Source organism: Pan paniscus, chromosome 13 (genome assembly GCF_029289425.2).
Source record: "Pan paniscus chromosome 13, NHGRI_mPanPan1-v2.0_pri, whole genome shotgun sequence".
Lineage (NCBI taxonomy): Eukaryota > Metazoa > Chordata > Mammalia > Primates > Hominidae > Pan > Pan paniscus.
In genome coordinates, this window is record NC_073262.2 from 100,196,417 (window position 1) to 100,213,611 (window position 17,195).

General features: G+C 43.8%; 1 protein-coding gene across 2 annotated transcripts in view; it reads right to left on the bottom strand.

Annotated features, from left to right (window-relative positions):
- Positions 1–432: 432 nt before the first annotated feature.
- The window catches only part of RFTN2 (raftlin family member 2), a 101,772-nt gene continuing 85,009 nt past the window's right edge, over positions 433–17,195 (bottom strand). For both annotated transcript variants that reach the window (XM_034954740.3, XM_003825315.5), the window contains exon 9: positions 433–1,911. In XM_034954740.3, coding sequence (XP_034810631.1) covers positions 1,639–1,911 — 273 coding nt within the window. In that variant the 3' untranslated portion in view covers positions 433–1,638. The remainder of the gene's footprint in view (positions 1,912–17,195) is intronic.

Consider the following 17,195-nt stretch of genomic DNA (forward strand, 5'->3'; position numbering starts at 1 on the left):
ATTGACTTAGTTTAGATACACTATATAATTGATAACATGTAATACATATCTGTTATATGTATAAAACATATTATATGAAGGCCAGGCATGGTGGCTCACGCCTGTAATCCCAGCATTTTGGGAGGACAAGGCAGGCAGATCATGAGGTCAAGAGATCGAGACCATCCTGGCCAACATGGTGAAACCCCATCTCTACTAAAAATACAAAAATTACCTGGGCGTGGTGGTGCACACTGGCTGTAGTTCCAGCTAATCTGGAGGCTGAGGCAGGAGAATCACTTGAACCCAGGAGGTGGAGGTTGCAGTGAGCTGCGACTGTGCCACTGCATTCCAGCCTGGGTGACAGAGTGAGACTCCGTCTCAAAAAAAGCCACAAAAAACCCCCAAACCAAACATATTATATGAATATTTGTGTTCAATAAAACAATAACACAATAAAAATGATGTTTTATTATTAAAATGATCTTACAATGTCAACATCAATGTTAATAAAAATATATAACAGGCTGAATTCATCAATGATAGAGTAAGTTGTAATTCACTTGGAGGTTCCATCTTTCAAAGTAAGCCTTTCATAGATAAATGAAAATCCTCTATTTTATAGAATTTTAAAGATCGTTAAAGGCTGGGTCAAGGCAAAGCCACCTCTATTAGAAGGGGGGAAAGAAAAGCAAGATGAAACAAAATAGGTTATCATACATATCGCGTGTGCTATGAGCATCTTTCTACTCCTGCCAGATTGAAAATTCTAGGTTTCAACATTCTTCAGGATTTAACAAGTCAAAATAAAAGCAGAATTCAAATCTAGACAGATGTAAAAGACTTCAGTTTCAAATTGAAGTTGATGTTTTTCCTCTTCATAGTATTTGGACTTTAAAATAAAAAAAAATAAATCTTACTCTCTACTAAGGTATTTATGTATTGAGATTATGGGTTCTTTTCATATTGAATTTTAAGAGATGCTGCTTTGTTGTCTGCATTTTTAGGCTTTTAGGAGCAACAACATTTATGTGCAATGAATCAGTACAGGGTTGGTGACATGACCCTTTAAAAGCAAAGATATATAAAAAAGATTTTTTTCAAAAAATATTTTAACACATAGGGGCTTGCTTTGTATATACATGCTATAGTTAAAGACAAAATGTGGATTAATTATTATATTTGGGAAATAGATATTTATTTGCACTAATTAGCTGTGTGTGTGTATGAGAGAGAGAGAAAAAAAGAGAGAGAGAGGTTATTTTTCAGCTTAAATAAGACTGTAACTTCCTGAGAACTCTCTCTAATTAGGTAAAATACTGATTGAGATATTCAGTCTCCTTACCAGGAATTGTAAGAAAGTCTACTTTGTACATTCATGAGAAGCTGAAATAGATTATTGTGTAATAACTGAATGGAACATCTGTTTAACCAGATGTTTTAGTTGAGAGAAGTGTAAACATGATTCTAAATGTATAAATATGTTGGTTATTCTTCCTTGTCTGGAGGTTGTGCCAAAGTTCACATAGATTAAAGGAAAGGCTGGGTCTGGAAAAATTAAAAAATATTACATAAATGCAGAGAAAGCAATACAATAAGGTCAGTTGGCAATGATTTTAACAATTATTTACAGGGCCTTCCTTTGCTTCACCTCACGGCTCACATACAAGTGACCTGAGTCACTCCATCTTCCTGATCAAACTGTCCGTCGTCTAATTCCCGGAGGACGCTGTCACTGCTGCTGAACCCAGAGAAGCTGTTGTGCTGTGCCAGCCTTCCCTCCTTTGTCCAGCATTCCCGGGAGGGAGAAAGGCGGCACTCCTCAGGCGGGTGTCTGCTCTCTGCAGGTTGTGACGAGGTTGTGTCTAATCCGATGCTTCTACTAGTGGCTTTATTCTTGTCTTCACCTTTTATGTGGCGGCTGGCTTTCTTCTGAAACACAAGACATTGGCGACCAGGAGAGTTAAAAAGATGGGTGTTTCCTGTCCCTCTGGTCTAGCACATGCTGCCTTTCTGCCTCCAGGAATGTCCTTTTCCCCAGCTCTTCAAAATCCTGCTCATCTTCAACAACCAGCTCAGAGCCACCTCCACATTCCCCTCTCCACCCAAATACAAATGAACTCCCTTCTCCCTGTTTTGTAACTCTTTGTAGGTTCCTGGCACATCATTCTTATTGGTGGGTATGTTATGTACACATCTCGGCCCTCAGTGACATCTCTAAGGAAGGAAATTTGTTGAAATCATATTTTGGGAGAACAAAGCAAGGTATAAATACTAATATATTTTTCTTCTTAGTGTTAGTTTGGATCTATAGAGCAGAAAAGGTGCTTTGATGGCCACCTTACACCCATGTCATGTAGGCACAGGCTGCACAGAAGAGTCACAGTGATATGGTTTTGCTGTGTCCCCACCCAAATCTCATCTTGAATTGTAACTCCCATATTTCCCATGTGTTGTGGGAGGGGCCCGGTGGGAGGTAGTCAAATCATGGGGGTGGGTCTTATTCCATGAATAAGTATCATGAGATCTGATGGTTTTATAAAGGGGAGTTCCCTTGCACATGCTCTCTCTTGCCTGCCACCATGTGAGACATGACTTTGCTCCTCATTTGCCTTCTGCCATGACTGTGAGGCCTCCCTACGTGGAACTGTGAGTCAATTAAACCTCTTTCCTTTGTAAATTACACAGTCTCGGGTATGTCTTTATTAGCAGGATGAGAACAGACTAGTACAGTAAATTGGTACTAGTAGAGTGGCGGGGGTGGGGGGTGCTATAAAAATACCCAAAAATGTAGAAGCGACTTTGGAACTGGGTAACATGCAGAGGTTGGAACAGTTTGAAGGGCTCAGAAGAGGACAGGAAAATGTGGGAAACTTTGGAACTGCCTAGAGACTTATTGAATGGCTTTGACCAAAATGCTTATAGTGATATGGACAATGAAGTCCAGGTTGAGATGATTTCAGATGGAGATGATGAACTTGTTGGGAACTGGAGCAAAGGTGTCTCTTGCTATGTTTTAGCAAAGAGACTGGTGGCATTTTGCCCTTGCCCTCAAGATTTGTGGAACTTTGAACTTGAGAGAGATGATTTAGGGCATCTGGCAGAAAAAATTTCTAAGCAGCAAAGCATTAAATAGGTGATTTGGGTACTGTTAAAAACATTCAGTTTTATGTATTCACAAAGATATGGTTTGGAATTGGAACTTATGTTTAAATTTGCAGACTGATGATACCATAGAAAAGAAAAACCAATTTTCTGAGAAGAAATTTAAGCTGGCTGCAGAAATTTGCATAAGTAACAAGGAGCCAAATGTTAATTGCCAAGGCAATGGAGAAAATGTCTCCAGGGCATTTCATGGCAGCCCCTCCCATCACAAGCCTGGAGGCCTAGGAGGAAAAAATGTTTTTGTGGGCCGGACCTAGGGCCTTGCTGCTTTGTGCAATTTTGGGACTTGCTGCCCTGCATCCCAGCCATGGCTATATGGGGCCAATGTAGAGCTCAGGCTGTTTCTTCAGAGGGTGCAAGCCCCAAGCCTTGGTGGCTCACATGTTGTTTTGGGCCTGTGGGTACACAGAAGTCAGGAAATGGGGTTTGGGAACCTCTGCCTAGATTTCAGAGGATGTAAGGAAACACCTGGATGTCCAGGTAGAGGTGTGCTGCAGGGATGGAGCCCTAATGGAGAACCTTGCTAGGGCGGTGTGGAAGGGAATTGTGGGGTGGAAACTCCCACATGGAGTCCCCACTGGGACACTGCCTAGTGGAGCTGTGAGAAGAGGGCCACCGTCTTGCAGACCCCAGAATGGTAGATCCACTGACAGCTTGCACTGTGCACCTGGAAAAGCTGCAGACACTCAATGCCAGCCTATGAAAGCAGCCAGGAGGGGGGCTGTACCCTGCAAAGCCACAGGGGCAAAGCTACCCAAGGCCATGGGAACCCATCTCTTGCATCAGTGTGACCTGGATGTTAGACAGGGAGTCAAAGGAGATAATTTTAGAGCTTTAAGATTTGATTGCCCCACTTGATTTTGGACTTGCATGGGGCCTGTAACCCCATCATTTTGGCCAATTTCTCCCACTTGGGATAGACGTATTTACCCAATGCCTGTACCCCCATTGTATCTAGGAAGTAACTAACCTGCTTTTGATTTTACAGGGTCATAGGCAGAAGGGACTTGCCTTGTCTCAGATGAGACGTTGGACTGTGGACTTTTGAGTTAATGCTGAAATTAGTTAAGACTTTTGGCCGGGTGCAGTGGCTTACACCTGTAATCCCCCCACTTTGGGAGGCTGAGACAGGAGGAACACTTGAGGTCAGGAGTTTGAGACCAGCCTGACCAACATGGTGAAACCTCGTCTCTACTAAAAATACAAAAATTATCTGAGTGTGGTGGCACACGCCTGTAATCCCAGCTACTTGGGAGGCTGAAGCAGGAGGATCACTTGAATCTGGGAGGTGGAGGTTGCAGTGAGCCAAGATCACACCAGTGCACTCTAGCCTGGGCAACAAGAGAAAGACTCCATCTCAAAAACAAACAAACAAACAAAAAACAACTTTGGGGAACTGTTAGGTAGGCATGATTGGTTTTGAAATGTGAGGACATGAGATTTGGGAGGAGCTGGGGCGGAATGATATGGTTTGGCTGTGTCCTCACCCAAATCTCATCTTGAATTGTAGCTCCCATAATTCCCAAGTGTTGTGGGAGGGACCCAGTGGGAGGTAATTGAATCATGGGGGTGGGTCTTTCCCATGCTGTTCTTGTAATAGTGAATAAGTCTCATTAGATCTGATGGTTTTATAAAGGGGTGTTCCCCTGCATGTGCTGTCTTGCTTGCCACCATGTAAGACATGACTTTGCTCCTCATTCACCTTCCGCCATGGTTGTGAGGCCTCCCTAACCATGTGGAACTGTGAGTCAATTAAACATCTTTCCTTTAAAAATTACCCAGTCTTGGGTATGTCTTTATTAGCAGCGTGAGAACAGACTAGTTTACACGGATAATTCAGACTGAGTTTATTTTGGGCGAGTGTCTAGAATGTCTTCAAGGGCGAAGTGGACCCTTTCCTTGTCCTGCTGCAAACTGCTTCTGCCTTACACAGTATAAATGCTCAACAATTCAATAGAGCTCATTCAGACTTTCTGATCAACTGTGGATGTTTTTGCTAATAAATATTTACTGAGGGCAGAGAATGTTCTTGGTTCAGTCCAGAATAAAGGGGACATGGTCTCTGCCCAGGCAACTTAAGTCAAAATAAGGTATCTAGCTGGGCAAAGTGGCATGAGCCTGTAGTCCCAGCTACTCAGGAGGCTGAAATGGGAGGATTACTTGGGCCTGGGAGTTCAAGGCCAGCTTAGGCAACATGGCGAGACCTCAGGTCATATATATTATATATAAAATATATTTTATATATATAAAATATATATTATATATAATATATATTTTATACACATAATATATTTATATATTATATATAATATATTATATATTTATATACATAATATATTTATATATTATATATAATATATATAATATACATATGAAAAAATAAGATAGCTAAGTCAAAAAAGGGAAAGCACAACAAGGAGAATTAGCTGCTTAAATGGTGATGTTCAGACTCCTGATGAGATTTCATTATAGGAGCCTTTTGTTGTTGTTGTTGAGACAGAGTCTTGTTCTGTTGTCCAGGCTGGAGTGCGGTGGTGCAATCCCAGCACACTGTAGCTTCTGCCTCCTGGGTTCCAGCAATTCTCCTGCCTCAGCCTCCTGAGTAGCTGGGACTCCAGGCATGCGCCACCTTGCCAGCTAATTTTTGTATTATTAGTAGAGATGGGGTTTCGACATGTTGGCCAGCTGGTCTTGAACTCCTGACCTCAGCATTTTGCCCACTGCCTCCCAAAGTGCTGGGATTACTGGTGTGAGTCAGTACCACTGTGAGTCAGTGGTGTGGTGTCTGGCCTTTAAGAGCTTATTTAATACTGATAACATGGCAGATATTAGAGAATATGATCATATCCTCCTAGGCACATAAAATTGAATATAGATTTAAAGATACATTTAAAAATCACAGTAATTTCCCAGTTTACAAGGAGCTCATTTACTGAAAATTCATTTATATGTTATTTGGGAACTAGGGTTGCATTTTTCCTAAATGTAAGAGGTAAAATTATAAAATTCTTAGAAAAATTGTAGAAATCAGATACCCAGACTGATCTTACAGAAGTTTGTTAATGATTCATCTGTTGAAATGCAGTGCATAAAATACCCGGGTATTTTCTACTGGTTTTTACAGCAAATATACAAAGCAAACAAACAGCTTTATTAAAGGGGATTTTGTGAGCTACTGTGGAAGGTAATACCATTTATGACACTTTGTACAGGAAGATGCAGCCCCAGCGGATTGCATAGAAAGGAGTTTATTGGCAGCTCAGAGGCAGCTCATCTTTTTCTTGGCCAAGTTACTGGAGTTGAGCAAGTTTAAGGGAAAAAGTTGTGAAAGGAAAATAACCCTTGGGGCCCCAAAATCACCAAGCTAAAAGGAAAAGTCAAGCTGAGAATGGCTTAGGGCAAACCTGCCTCCCATTCTATTCAAATTCACCCCTCTGCTCACTGAGATAAATGGATATCTGATTGCCTCTTTTGGAGAAGCTAATGGAAACTCAAAATAATGCAGCCACTTTTCTGTTATCTACCCCTCCCCATTTGGAGTTGTCCCACTTTTAGTCCCATCTTTCTGGATGGAACCAAAGTTCATCTTATATATGTTGATTTATGTCTCATGTCTCCCTAAAATGTGTAAAACCAAACTGTGCTCTGACAACCTTGGGCACATGTCATCAGGACCTCCTGAGGCTGTGTCATGGGAATGTGTCCTTAACCTTGGCAAAATAAACTTTCTAAATTAATTGAGACCTATCTCATATATTCGGGGCTCACAAAGTCTACAGTAGGTCCTTTCTCAACAATGGCCCACCTTCGTGGCCCCAAGTTAGACACAGTTTGGTGGTTGTCACGTTTTCCATTGGCACCCTTGCATTCATCAAATGCAAATATCAGCTCTTCAGTTCTTTTCCTGTTTATTCCTATTCACCAAATTTATTGAAATTAATATATGCGGTGGAACCTGACAGATTTACTCTCAGAAAAGGTACAAAATTTGAGAATGGCACCTTCTTCCCTGCACTGGGGCATTGGTCAGCAAGGATACAGTCTTTTGGCTTCAGATACGGCTGATGAACACTGCCAGACTGCGCTCCTTTCTCAAGCCTGGCCAGTGGCTATCTTTCCCACATGCATAACGAATGCATTCAGTCTTTTTTTTGAGACAGAGTTTCTCTCTGTCACCCAGGCTGGAGTGCAGTAGCACAATCTCCACTCACTGCACTGACCACCTCCCGACTTTTCAGAGTCATTACTATTTACAATTGCTTGACTACCTCCTGGGCTCAAGCAATTCTCCTGCCTCAGCCTCCAGAGTAGCTGGGATTACAGGAGCACCACCATGCCTGGGTAATTTTTCTATTTTTTATAGAGACGGGATTTTGCCATGTTGGCCAGGCTGGTGTTGAACTCCTGGACTTAAGTGATCTGCCTGCCTCAGCCTCCCAAAGTGCTGGGATTACAGGCGTGAGCCACCGCGCCCAGCCAGAATGCATTCATTCTTGAATGATGCTCTCAATGCTCTCAACATTGACAGAATCAAAATAGGAAGGTGGGGGTTCCTGGGGGCTTCCTGGGTCTTGCCTTGCTCACCAGCACTAGGGCCAAAGGTAAATTTTGCAATTAATTCCTCATTATATATCAGCTAATAGAGGCCAAGTCTCACATACTTAACAAGAATTTTCTTAATAAAAATGGGATGCTCTTCAGAATAATAAGACATTCACAGTAATTCACTTTAAAATAAGCATTAATAGGTAAACAGCCACCAAATGTAAATTTCAAATGTTAAAAGATGGCAAAATACTTAGCACTGCACCTCTAAAAAGACTTCTGTACCAACACACACTTTTTTCTTTTTTTACCACGTGACTGTTATGTCAGTCCTCTGAGCCCAAGCCTGCATGTATACATTCAGATGGCCCGAAGTAACTGAAGAATCACAAAAGAAGTGAAAATGGCCATTTCCTGCCTTAACTGATGACATTACCTTGTGAAATTCCTTCTCCTGGCTCAGAAATTCCCCTACTGAGCACCTTGTGACCCCCAGCCCTGCCTGCCAGAGAACAACCCCCTTTGACTGTAATTTTCCACTACCTACCCAAATCCTATAAAACTGCACCACCCATATCTCCCTTCGCTGACTCTTTTTTTGGACTCAGCCCACCTGCACCCAGGTGATTACAAAGCTTTATTGCTCACACAAAGCCTGTTTGGTGGTCTCTTCACACGGATGCACATGACATTTGGTGCCGTGACTCGGATTGGGGGACCACCTTTGGCAGATCAATCCCCTGTCCTGCTCTTTGCTCCATGAGAAAGATCCACCTACAACCTTGGGTCCTCAGACCAAGCAGCCCAAGGAACATCTCACCAATTTTAAATCAGGTAAGCGGCCTCTTTTACTCTCTGCTCCAACCTCTCTCACTATCCCTCAACCTCTTTCTCCTTTCAATCTTGGTGCCACCCTTCAATCTCTCCCTTCTCTTAATGTCAGTCCCTTTCCTTTTCTGGCAGAGATAGAGGAGACACACTTTATCCGTGAAAACAAAACTCTGGCGCCGGTCACAGACTCGGGAAGACAGTCTTCCCTTGGTGTTTAATCACTGCAGGGACACCTCTCTGATTATTCACCCACGTTTCAGAGGTGTCTGATCATGACAGGGATGCCTGCCTTGATCCTTCACCTAGTGGCAAGTACCACTTTCCCTGGGTGGTAAGCACCACCTTGCCTGGGGGGCAATTGCCCCCCACCCCTTCTCTCCCTGTCTCTACCCTCTCTTTTCTCTGGGCTTGCCTCCTTCACTATGGGCAACCTTCCATCCTCCATTCCTCTTTCTTCTCCTCAGCCTGTGTTCTCAAGAACTTAAAACCTCTTCAACTCACACCTGACCTAAAACCTAAACACCTTATTTTCTTCTCCAATGCCACTTGACCGCAATGCAAACTCAACAATTGTTCCAAATAGCCAGAAAATGGCACTTTCAATTTTTCCATCCTACAAGATCTAGATAATTCTTGTCGTGAAATGGGCAAACGGTCTGAGGTGCCTGACATCCAGGCATTCTTTTACACATCGGTCCCTCCCTAGCCTCTGTTCCCAATGTGACTTGTCCCAAATCCTCCTTCTTTCCCTCCTACCTGTCCCCTCAGTCCCAACCCCAAGCATCACTGAGTCTTTTCAATCTTCCTCTTCTACCGACCCATCTGACCTCTCCCCTCCTCCCCAGACTGCTCCTCCTCAGGTTGCTCCCTGCCAGGCTGAATCAGGCTCCAATTCTTCCTCAGCCTCCACTCCCTAACCCTATAATCCTTCTATCACTGCCCCTCCTCACACCTGGTCCGGCTTACAGTTTTGTTCCACGACTAGCTCTCCTCTACCTGCCCAACAATTTCCTCTTAAAGAGGTGGCTGGAGCTAAAGGCATAGTCAAGGTTAATGCTCCTTTTTCTTTATCCGACCTCTCCCAAATCATTTAGCGTTTAGGCTCTTTTTCATCAAATTAAAAAACCCAGCCCAGTTCATGGCCCATTTGGCAACAACCCTTAGATGCTTTACTGCCCTAGACCCAGAGGGGGCAAAAAGCCATATTATTCTCAATATGCATTTTATTACCCGATCCGCTCCCGACATTAAAAAAAAGCCCCCCAAATTAAATTCTGGTCCTCAAACCCCACAACAGGACTTTATTAACCTCACCTTCAAGGTGTACAATAACAGAGAAGAGTGGCAATTACTTGCCTCTGCTGTGAGAGAAACCCCAGCCACATCTCCAGCACACAAGAATTTCAAAACTCCTAAGCCACAGTGGTCAGGCATTCCTTCAGGACCTCTTCCCCCAGGATCTTGCTTCAAGTGCCGACTAATCTGGCCACTGGGCCAAGGAATGCCCGCAGCCTGGGGTTCCTCCTAAGCCGTATCCCATCTGTGCGGGACCCCACTGGAAATTGGACTGTCTAAGTCACCCGGCAGCCACTCCCAGAGCCCCTGGAACTCTGGCCCAAGGGTCTCTGACTGACTTCTTCCCAGATCTTCTCAGCTTAAAGGCTGAAGACTGATGCTGCCTGATCACCTTGGAAGCCTCCTGGACCATCACAGACGCTTTGGGTAACTCTTACAGTGGAAATTAAATCCATCCTCTTCTTAATCAATATGGAGGCTACCCACTCTACATTGCCTTATTTTCAAGGGCCTGTTTCCCTTGCCTCTGTAACTGTTGTGGGTATTGAAGGCCAGACTTCTAAACCTCTTAAAACTCCCCAATTCTGGTGCCAACTTGGACAACATTCTTTTAAGCACTCTTTTTTAGTTATCCCCACCTGCCCAGTTCCCTTATTAGGCCGACACATTTTAACCAAATTATCTGCTTCCCTGACTATGCCTGGACCACAGCCACATCTCATTGCTGCCCTTCTTCCCAACCCAAAACCTCCTTCGTGTCTTCCTCTCGCATCCCCCCAACTTAACCCACAAGTATGGGACATCTCTACTCCCTCCCTGGCAACCAATCACACACCCGTTACTATCCCATTAAAACCTAATCACCCTTACCCTGCTCAATGCCAGTATCCCATCCCACAACAGGCTTTAAGGGGATTAAAGCCTGTTATCGCTCACCTGCTACAGCATGGGCTTCTAAAACCTATAAACTCTCCTTACAATTCCCCCATTTTACCTGTCCCAAAACTGGACAAGTCTTATACATTAGTTCAGGATCTGTGCATTATCAACCAAATTGTTTTTCCTATCCACCCTGTGGTGCCCAACCTGTACACTCTTTTGTCCTCAATACCTTCCTCCATAACTCACTATTCTGTTCTTGATCTTAAAGATGCTTTTTTCACTATTCCCCTGCACCCATTGTCCCAGCCTCTGTTTGCTTTTACCTGGACTGACCCTGACACCCATCAGTCCAAGAAGCTTACCTGGGCTGTACTGCCGCAAGCCTTCAGGGACAGCCCTCATTACTTCAGCCAAGCTCTTTCTCATGATTTACTTTCTTTCCACCCCTCCACTTCTCACCTTATTCAATATATTGATGACCTTCTACTTTGTAGCCCCTCCTTTAAATCTTCTCAACAAGACACCCTCCTGCTTCTTCAACATTTATTCTCCAAGGGATATCTGGTACCCCCTTCCAAAGCTCAAATTTCGTCTCCATCTGTTACCTATCTCGGCATAATTCTTCATAAAAACACATGTGCTCTCCCTGCCAATCATGTCCAACTGATCTCTCAAACCCCAACCCCTTCTACAAAACAACAACTCCTTTCCTTCCTGGGCATGGTTGGATACTTTCGCCTTTGGATACCTGGTTTTGCCATCCTAACAAAACCATTATATAAACTCACAAAAGGAAACCTAGCTGACCCCATAGATCCTAAATCCTTTCCCCACTCCTCTTTCCATTCCTTGAAGACAGCTTTAGAGACTGCTCCCACACTAGCTCTCCCTGACTCATCCCAACCCTTTTCATTACACATAGCCAAAGTGCAGGGCTGTGCAGTCGGAATTCTTACACAAGGACCGGGACCGTGTCCTGTAGCCATTTTGTCCAAACAGCTTGACCTTACTGTTTTAGGCTGGCCATCATGTTTCTGTGTGGCGGTTGCTGTTGTCCTAATCTTTTTAGAGGCCCTCAAAATCACAAACTATGCTCAACTCACTCTCTACAGTTCTCATAACTTCCAAAATCTATTTTCTTCCTCACATCTGACACATATACTTTCTGCTCCCCAGCTCCTTCAGCTATACTCACTCTTTGTTGAGTCTCCCACAATTACCATTGTTCCCGGCCCAGACTTCAATCTGGCCTCCCACATTATTCTGGATACCACACCTGACCCCCATAACTGTATCTCTCTGATCCACCTGACATTCACTCCATTTCCCCATATTTCCTTCTTTCTTATTCCTCACCCTGATCACACTTGGTTTATCGATGGCAGTTCTACCAGGCCTAATCGCCACTCACCAGCAAAGGCAGGCTATGCTATAGTATCTTCCACATCTATCATTGAGGCTACCACTCTGCCCCCCTCCACTACCTCTCAGCAAGCTGAACTCATTGCCTTGACTCAAGCCCTCACTCTTGCAAAGGGACTATGCATCAATATTTACACTGACTCTAAATATGCCTTGCATATCCTCACCACCATGCTGTTATATGGGCAGAAAGAGGTTTCTTCACTACACAATGGTCCTCCATCATTAATGCCTCTTTAATAAAATAGGCCTCTTCTCAAGGCCTATTTACTTCCAAAGGAAGCTGGAGTCATTCACTGCAAGAGCCATCAAAAGGCGTCAAATCCCATCGCTCAGGGCTATGCTTATGCTGATAAGGTAGTTAAAGAAGCAGCTAGTGTTCCAATTTCTGTCCCTCATGGCCAGTTTTTCTCCTTCTCATCAGTCACTCCCACCTACTCCCCCACTGAATCTTTCAGCTATCAATCTCTTCCCACACAAGGCAAATGGTTCTTAGACCAAGGAAAATATCTCCTTCCAGCCTCACAGGTCCATTCTATTCTGTCATCATTTCATAACCTTTTCCATGTAGGTTACAAGCCATTAGCCCGCCTCTTAGAAACTCTCATTTCCTTTCCGTCATGGAAATCTATCCTTAAGGAAATCACTTCTCAGTGTTCTATCTGCTATTCTACTACCCCTCAGGGATTGTTCAGGCTCCCTCACTTCCCTACACTTCAAGCTCGGGGATTAGCCCATGCCCAGGACTGGAAAATTGACTTTACTCACATACCCCGAGTCAGGAAACTAAAATACCTCTTGGTCTGGGTAGACACTTGAACTGGATGGGTAGAGGCCTTTCCCACAGGGTCTGAGAAGGCCACTGCAGTCATTTCTTCCCTTCTGTCAGATGTAATTCCTCAGTTTGGCCTTTCCACCTTTATACATTCTGATAATGGACCGGCCTTTCTAGTCAAATCACCCCAGCAGTTTCTCAGGCTCTTGGTATTCAGTGGAACCTTCATACCCTTTACCATCCTCAGTCTTCAGGAAAGGTAGAATGGACTAATGGTCTTTTAAAGACACACCTCACCAAGCTCAGCCTCCAACTTAAAAAGGACTGGACAGTACTTCTTTTTTTTTTTTTTTAATTATACTTTAAGTTCGAGGGTACATGTGCACAACATGCAGGTTTGTTACATATGTATACATGTGCCATGTTGGTGTGCTGCACCCATTAACTCATTGTTTACATTAGGTATATCTCCTAATGCTATCCCTCCCCACTCCCCCACCCCACGACAGGCCCCGGTGTGTGATGTTCCCCTTCCTGTGTCCAAGTGTTCTCATTGTTCAATTCCAAACTATGAGTGAGAACATGTGGTGTTTGGTTTTTTGTCCCTGCGATAGTTTACTGAGAATGATGATTTCCAGCTTCATCCATGTCCCTACAAAGAACATGAAATCATCCTTTTTTATGGCTGCATAGTATTCCGTGGTGTATATGTGCCACATTTTCTTAATCCAGTCTATCATTGATGGACATTTGGGTTGGTTTCACATCTTTGCTATTGTGAATAGTGCCACAATAAACATACGTGTGCATGTGTCTTCATGGCAGCATGATTTATAATCCTTTGGTTATATACCCAGCAATGGGATGGCTGGGTCAAATGGTATTTCTAGTTCTGGATCCCTGAGGAATCACCACACTGTCTTCCACAATGGTTGAACCAGTTTACAGTCCCACCAACAGTGTAAAAGTGTTCCTCTTTCTCCACATCCTCTCCAGCACCTGTTGTTTCCTGACTTTTTAATGATCGCCATTCTAACTGGTGTGAGATGGTATCTCATTGTGGTTTTGATCTGCATTTCTCTGATGGCCATTTTTTCATGTGTCTGTTGGCTGCATAAATATCTTCTTTTGAGAAGTGTCTGTTCATATGCTTTGCCCACTTTTTTAGGGGGTTGTTTTTTTCTTGTAAATTTGTTTGAGTTCATTGTAGATTCTAGATATTAGCCTTTTGTCAGATGAGTAGATTGCAAAAATGTTCTCCCACTCTGTAGGTTGCCTGTTCACTCTGATGGTAGTTTCTTTTGCTGTGCAGAAGCTCTTTAGTTTAATTAGATCCCATTTGTCAATTTTGGCTTTTGTTGCCATTGCTTTTGGTGTTTTAGACATGAGGACTGGACAGTACTTCTACCTCTTGCCCTTCTCAGAATTAGAACGTGTCCTCGAGATGCTACAGAGTACAGTCCATTGAACTTTTACATGGACGCACTTTCTTGCTCAGCCCCAACCTCATCCCAGACACCAGTCCTCTAGGGGACTATCTTCCAGTCCTCCAGCAGGCTAGACAGGAAATTCGCCAGGCTGCTTATCTTCTCTTGCCTATTCCAGATTACCAGCTATATGAAGACACCCTAGCTGGACGATCAGTTCTTGTTAAGAATCTGACCCCTCAAACTCTACAACCTTGATGGACTGGACCCTACTTAGTCATCTATAGTACCCCAACTGCCGTCCACCTGCAGGATCCTCCCCACTGGGTTCACCATTCCAGAATAAAGCTGTGTCCGTTGGACAGCCAGCCTAATCCCTCCTCTTCCTCCTGGAAGTCACAAGTACTCTCTCCTACTTCGCTTAAACTCACTCGCATTTCTGAAGAACAGTAATAACCCTCATGAGCCTAATACATCCCTTCATTCTATTAGGACTATTCATCCTTACCCTACTTTTTGCAACAGGGCTTTATGCAATCACCCTCACTATTTGGACTGCACCCCAAAAACTTGTCATCCCTACTGTCTTCTGTCTAGTCATACTCCTATTCACCATTCTCAACTACTTGTAAATGCCCTGCCCTTGTTTACACTGGTGGTTTACACTTTTCCTTCAAACCATCATAACTGATATCTCCTGGTTTTACCTCAAACTGCCACTTTTAAGTCTCTCTTAAAGTGAATAGATGATCTTTGCTGACAGGGCACACTCCAATACTTTCACCCTGATGAAGTTCTGTTCTTTACTTTTATACTCACTCTTATTCTCATTCCCATTCTTATGCCACCCTCTACCTCTCCCCAGCTATCTCCACCACACTATCAATCTCACTCTCTCCTAGCCATTTCTAATCCCTCCTTAGCGAACAATTGCTGGCTTTGCATTTCCCTTTCTTCCTGTGCTTACACAGCTGTCCCCGCCTTACTTACAGACTGGGCAACATCTCCTGTCTCCCTACACCTCCGAACTTCCTTTAACAGCCCTCACCTTTACCCTCCTGAAGAACTTCTTTACTTTCTAGACAGGTCCAGCAAGACCTCCCCAGACATGTGACATCAGCAAGCTGCCGCCCTCCTCCGCACTTACTTAAAAAAACCTTTCTCCTTATATCAACTCTACTCCCCACATATTCGGACCCCTCACAACACAAACTACTATTCCTGTGGCTGCTCCTTTTTGTATCTCTCAGCAAAGACCCACTGGAATTTCCCCAGGTAACCTTTCACCTTCGTGATGTTCCTTCACTCTTCATCTCCAAAGCCCAACTACACACACCACTGAAACAATTGGAGCCTCCCAGCTCCGTATTATTGATAAGCCCTCTATCAATATGGGCAAACTTAAAAACATTAGCAGTAATTATTGCTTACGAAGGCACTTACCCTGTATTTCACTCCAACCTTGGCTACCTTCCCCTTGCTCGTCAGACTCTCCTCCCAGGCCCTCTTCTTGTTTACTTATACCCAGCCCCGTAAATAACAGTGAAAAGTTGTTCGTAGATACTCAACGTTTTCTCACACACCATGAAAATCGAGCCTCCCCCTCTACGCAGTTACCCCATCAGTCCCCATTAAAACCTCTGACAGCTGCCGCCCTAGCTGGATCCCTAGGAGTCTGGGTACAAGACACTTCTTTCAGCACTCCTTCTCATCTTTTTACTTTGCATTTCCAGTTTTGCTTTACACAAGGTCTCTTCTTCCTCTGTGGATCCTCTACCTACATGTGTCTACCTGCTAATTGGACAGGCACATGCACATTAGTTTTCCTTACTCCCAAAATTCAATTTGCAAATGGGACCGAGAGCTTCCTGTTCCCCACATGACACTGACACGACAAAAAAGAGTTATTCCACTAATTCCCTTGCTTGTCAGTTTAGGACTTTCTGCCTCCACTAATGCTCTCGGTACTGGAATAGCAGGCATTTCAACCTCTGTCATGACCTTTCGTAGCCTCTCTAATGACTTCTCTGCTAGCATCACAGACGTATCACAAACTTTATCAGTCCTTCAGGCCCAAGTTGACTCTCTAGCTGCAGTTGTCCTCCAAAACCGCCGAGGCCTTGACTTACTCACTGCTGAAACATGAGGACTCTGTATATTTTTAAATGAAGAGTGTTGTTTTTACCTAAATCAATCTGGCCTGGTGTATGACAACATAAAAAAACTCAAGGATAGAGCACCAAAACTCTCCAACCAAGCAAGTAATTATGCTGAACCCCCTTGGGCACTCTCTAATTGGATGTCCTGGGTCCTCCCAATTCTTAGTTCTTTAATACCTGTTCTTCTCCTCTTATTTAGACCTTGTATCTTCCGTTTAGTTTCTCAATTCATACAAAACTGCATCCAGGCCATCACCAGTCATTCTATATGACAAATACTCCTTCTAACAACCCCACAATATTGCCCCTTACCACAAAATCCTCCTTCAACTTGACCTCTGCTATTCTAGGTTCCCACGCCGCCCCTAATCCTGCTTGAAGCAGCCCTGAGAAACATCGCCCATTATCTCTCCATACCACCCCCAAAAATTTTCGCCGTTCCCAACACTTTACCACTATTTTGTTTTATTTTTCTTATTAATGTAAGACGAAAGGAATGTCAGGCCTCTGAGCCCAAGCCTGCAGGTATACATCCAGATGGCCTGAAGTAATTGAAGAATTACAAAAGAAGTGAAAATGGCCGGTTCCTGCCTTAACTGATGACATTGCCTTGTGAAATTCCTTCTCCTGGCTCAGAAGTTCCCCCACTGAGCACTTTGTGACCCCCACCCCTGCCTGCCAGAGAACAACCCCCTTTGACTGTAATTTTCCACT